The sequence below is a fragment of the Haliaeetus leucocephalus genome, unplaced genomic scaffold (assembly GCF_000737465.1).
Source record: "Haliaeetus leucocephalus isolate CR32 unplaced genomic scaffold, Haliaeetus_leucocephalus-4.0 Scaffold696, whole genome shotgun sequence".
Classification (NCBI taxonomy): domain Eukaryota; kingdom Metazoa; phylum Chordata; class Aves; order Accipitriformes; family Accipitridae; genus Haliaeetus; species Haliaeetus leucocephalus.
Genome location: NW_010973132.1, coordinates 3,369,421 through 3,374,610, shown reverse-complemented (window position 1 = coordinate 3,374,610; position 5,190 = coordinate 3,369,421). Strand labels below are relative to the sequence as shown.

Below are 5,190 nucleotides of genomic sequence, written 5' to 3'. Positions count from 1 at the left end.
GCCCCGTCACGGCAAAGGAATCCCTGTGGGTTGCAGGCCCCCTCCCGCCAGGCAGGGCTGGAGAGTTGCCAGCTCCGCCGTGAGCCCTCCTGCTTTGACCCCCGTGTTTTTTAAAAAGCAGGTACAAAGAAGTGAAAAGATTCGCTGGGTAACCTGAGTAAAAGGAAAACGGTAACGGGGTCTGAAAGGCTGACCAGTAAAACCCGTTCTGAGTCTCCTTCCCCTTTGCTTTGTGCAGGTGAAGGCTCTGGGAAAGCTCCGTAAGGGAGGAGCCCTAGAGGACTGCCATGGCCGTACCTATTGCGGTTCTTGACTGCGACCTCTTGCTCTATGGCCGTGGACACAGGACTTTGGATCGCTTCAAGCTGGAGGATGTCACGGATGAGTATTTAGTATCCACATACGGCTTTCCCCGACAGTTCATTTACTACCTGGTGGATCTCCTGGGAGCCAGTCTCTCTCGCCCTACGCAGCGGTCCAGGGCCATCAGTCCAGAGACACAGATACTTGCTGCACTGGGTTTTTATACCTCCGGCTCCTTCCAGACTCGCATGGGGGATGCTATTGGCATTAGTCAAGCCTCCATGAGCCGCTGCGTTGCCAACGTAACCGAGGCATTGGTGGAAAGAGCCTCACAGTTCATTCACTTTCCTGAAGATGAAGCCACCGTACAGAGCCTGAAGGACGACTTTTATGGGCTGGCAGGCATGCCAGGCGTGCTGGGGGTGGTTGACTGCACCCACGTGGCAATCAAAGCGCCAAATGCTGAGGACCTGTCCTACGTGAACCGAAAGGGTCTCCATTCTCTGAACTGCCTGATGGTGTGTGATGCCAGAGGAGTCCTGCTGAGTGCGGAAACGCACTGGCCAGGCAGCCTGCCCGACTGCACGGTGTTACAGCGGGCAGCCCTTAGAAGCCAGTTTGAAACTGAGCTACATAAAGATGGCTGGCTACTTGGTAAGTCAACTTTTCATTGTTGTTTTCTGTGGAAAGTCTATTATATATCGGCTCCTTATTGAGTCTGGAGCCTCTGGGCACAAGTGACTTTTGATTGCTTTCCTGCAGATTCCTTGAGATTTGCGATTCAGTTGGGACGATCCTTCTCTTAGAAATCTAGAACAGTAACTTCCAATCTGTGTTTTATACAGTCCGATCATTGTATGTATTAGTTTACATTAATTCTGTTAAGAGCTTGTTTTCAGTATCCTACACCTTTCTAAGCTGAATTATGCAATTTTTAATTCTATGTAGGATCCTAGTCCAGCTGTCTTTCACTGTATTATGTAGTAATTCTCTTTAATTCTGTAGAATTCTCTTAAAGCTCTTCCGTGTTCTTCCAGGATTTCCCTGTGTAAAACTGAATGCCTTTATTTTGTTGTCCCATTTGTAAACCTGAGTTATTGTCACTCTTCCATGCTTTCTCATGCCTTCTGTTTTAGCCAGAGAAATAAGTTACTCTGTACCTGTAGTAGCAGAAAACCAAGGGTCAGGAGCTGAAATCTGTGGTTAACTGTAGGTACGTAACCTGTCCTCCTCCTCTTCCCTGCTAACAGGTGACAGCTCCTTCTTTCTCCAGACATGGTTGATGACCCCTCTGCATATCCCCGAGACACCTGCTGAATATCGTTACAACATGGCGCATTCTGCCACTCACAATGTCATTGAGCGGACGTTCAGAACCATTCGGTCGCGTTTCCGCTGCCTGGATGGGTCGAAAGGCACCCTGCAGTATTCTCCAGAGAAATCCAGCCACATCATTCTGGCCTGCTGTGTGCTTCATAACATCTCCCTGGAACACGGGCTGGACGTGTGGTCTTCGCCGGCCACAGGACACATGGAACAACCGGAAGAAGAGTACGAGCAAATGGAGTCAATGGACTCGGAAGCCTGTCGTGTTCGTCAAGAGCTTTTACTTACTCATTTTAGCTAACGTTGTGACAGAGGGAAGGCCTCTAACGGTTCATCTGGGAAGATATACAGAGCAAATATGCCCCTTCCTCTTCTTTAAGTCTGTAGTGACTAAGCAGATGTGAGACAAGGAGAAATTTTGCTCTCTTCGTTTCAGGTGGTATTCTGAACTTCTCTCAATCTCTCCAGAGATGCAATTTAATTGCTAGATTTTTACTGTTGTGATGCTTAGAGACCCCCCCCCCCCTTTCACCTGACTAACGTGAAATTGGTGGAGAAGCTTGGGAAATTGTTGTTGATAATGACGAAAAATCTGTAAGCCTTGCACTGTTCTATAAAGCAACCAATTCTATGCCAGTTTGTAACCCAAAACCCATATGATTGATTTTTAAACAGTATTTCACACAAATTAAACTTCCACGTGGGCTCATGTCTACCATGAATTCATGAGCAGCAAAGCAAAGATTTATCTGTTTGTTTGCAGGTATAAATTCTTGCTAAATACCATTCTGCAGTTTTGTTTATTTCCCCAAACCCAGTCATTCCTCTGAAAGGTGACAGCTGTGTTCTGGGAAGGGTCTGGCTTTTTGCTGGGTACACACTAGTGCTTGCACCTACCCAGAAGGTCAAGAAGGGTTGAAGGTTTCTTCTTTCCCAAACAGACTGGAGAAGATGTTAAGCTACGGTCAACTGTTAGATACTTAACAGATACCAGGAAATGGGCTAGCGAATGTAACTCTAGTTCTCACTGGGTATGTCTGCCACAACAGAAAACTACTCATCTTGTTGGCTGCTATAAAAGAAATGCCAAGGACTGGCTGGGTCACAAAAAGTGAACTGATTGCAAAAGTTCTCCATTTAGATCACAGCTGAGGTACAGAAAGGCTGCTCTACCGCTGCTGGCAATCTACCTATTCAGTGGAAAAAGATGACTAACGCATGCAGTTGTTGCTGGCACAAGTCTAGGAAGTTTCCTGGCAATGTTCTCTTTCCAGAAGATGCAAGTGTTTCCAAGGATCTCTTGACAGCAGTCTGAGAAAATTTTGTTTCTTAGATTTTTATTGTTTACTGGGCAGAAAAAGAAACAAAAGTGGTAGGGAATGCAGAATGCTGCAAAGATGTAGCTACTTAAAGTAGCAGTGCAACCATCTGGCATGCCAGGTCTGTGTTCTTTTAGAGGAAACGAGCCTGGATCATGCCCCACGTTTGAAGAAAGTACGGGACATGTTTCTAAGCCTAGGACGGAGATGCAGGATTAGGTATAGCCCTGTCAGGTTTGCAATGGCAGTAAGCACTTACTGTCTTACAGAAAACCAAGGGTGCTTTATGATATAAAAGCAAGATGTTTTCCTAAGACCTGATGAGATCTGTAAAAAATTACGTACAACCATCTCAGATGTAACTATTTTCTTTATGCGTCTTCCCATGAGTTATCGCCCAAGAACTAATATTGCTCGCTATGCCAAAAACCCTGCTCCTTTTATCTCGGAAGCATACAAGAATTGTTTTCTGAAAAAAAAAAAGCATTTTTAAGCTAAGAGCTGCTGCTGTACATGGTGTCTGATGGCTCATAATCATATCTGACAGACTATGCTAAAAATACTGATCTTTAGACCTTAACACCAGCAGACAGTGAATGAGCTGTGTGGGTGACACTAAGGTCAAGTGAGTCTTGGACACATGTAGGTACAAACACTGTCACGTAATAACGAGCTGGAGTTTCTCAACTTATACTATGAATAGCTCTTCTCAGCATGTGCTGAGACCAGAGTGAACTCAAAGTGGAGGCACTTCCCGGAACACGTTTGCTGCTGCTGGGTTTTGCCTTCTTTCAGCCACGGTCACCTTTGGTAGAGTTTAATTTCAAAACTCATCTCGCTTATCAGTTTGGGAAAAAATGTATCAGGCCACATCAGACAAAACCAATCCAGTCAAAACTACTATTCTTTGTTGAGCCAGATGTCAGTACCCTTCAGTTCACTTGGGAGACGGAACTTCCTCATCTAGAGAACAGTTTGCCTGCCCCACGTACTCCTAAGCAGCTTCCTTCAAAACATTTAATTTAGATTTTTCTCTTTTCCCTCGGGTTTAAGACCATATTTAAATTTGACAGCTGAGATTCATGTTTCTTTCCTGCTCCTCCGTACTTTCACCTCATCTTGCCAGCTGCATTCTGGAGTACTTAAAACTTTGCGCATTGTCAGAGCTTTGAAAAGGAACGTCTACCCTGACCAAGTAATGTCCGATAATTCTCAATCATCTGTTGGAGGGTGAGAGTGACTGACTGTCCGAGGTATTGCAGTTTTCCCTACTTGACTAAATTCCTTGTAAAATCCCATCACCAGCACTTTTCAGTTTTCCCGTAAAATACCTCCTTGGAAGACTGTCTAGCCGTGCTGCAGGCTGCCCTTGTTCACTCCAGTCCTGTGTATTACAGCAAATCTCGAGCCCTAAACTTCACCTGTCCGGGCCTTTTGACTTTTTTTTTTTCTTCTTCTCCCCCGCCCCCCCCTACCTTGCTGATTTACCAGCACAGAGTGCCCTGGCTTACTTAGATTTTCCTTCCAACACCCAAATCCCCCCTCCCCGAGGCTCTCACTTCTCCAGTACAGGTGATGCAGCAAGAGGCAGCAGCTCGGACTGCTGCCCGCCGAGGGTTTCTCACTGCTGCCCGTTCCCTCTTCCCAAGGGCCTGTGTACGTGTTGTGGGTCCTCGCCGCCCACGGCGTGGGAGATCGATATATAACAATAAACAACGCCCTGCTCCTTCAGGGGAAGGCTCTTTTCAGTTACGTCTCATCCGAGACCCTGCTCTTTTTCTCTCCAAGCGTCTTTCACGCCGAAAGAGCAGGCGAACGCCCGCGGTGCCAGGCCCGGCCTCAGGCCCGCGCGGCCCCGAAGGGTTTCGCGGGGGCAGGCCGCGGCCCGGGCCGGCACGCCGTCGTTTTTCCCTTGACCGGGTGCCTGGCACTGCGCGACTCTCGGCCTCCACCCGCAGCCGTCCTGTACCGGCGGGGAGACCCGGCGCACCGGGAGGCGACCGGGCCCGGCGGCCGCTACCCGCCGCCCTCCGGACTCGACTCGTCTCGCCTGGCCTACGTCACCCAGGCGCCGCACGGCACGGCGGCGAAAGACATCGTCTCTCGGCTGCTCGTGCCTGGCGGCGTTCTAGCTTCGGCTGCTCGGGCCTTGGTACCGCTCACGGGCGCCGCTCTTCGGGTCCGACTCGGCGCTCGGCTGGCTCGCCTGGCCGGAGCTCGGAGCGGCGGCGGCGGCGACGAC

The 5,190-nt window shown here is 48.8% G+C and overlaps 1 protein-coding gene across 1 annotated transcript; it reads left to right on the top strand.

Annotated features, from left to right (window-relative positions):
- The first annotated feature begins 35 nt into the window (after positions 1-35).
- HARBI1 (harbinger transposase derived 1) lies at positions 36-2,917 on the top strand. Its single transcript, XM_010580110.1, has 2 exons — positions 36-957; positions 1,554-2,917. The coding sequence occupies exons 1-2, from the start codon at positions 288-290 to the stop codon at positions 1,928-1,930; spliced, it is 1,047 nt and encodes a 348-aa protein (XP_010578412.1). The 5' UTR covers positions 36-287; the 3' UTR covers positions 1,931-2,917.
- Positions 2,918-5,190: the final 2,273 nt, after the last annotated feature.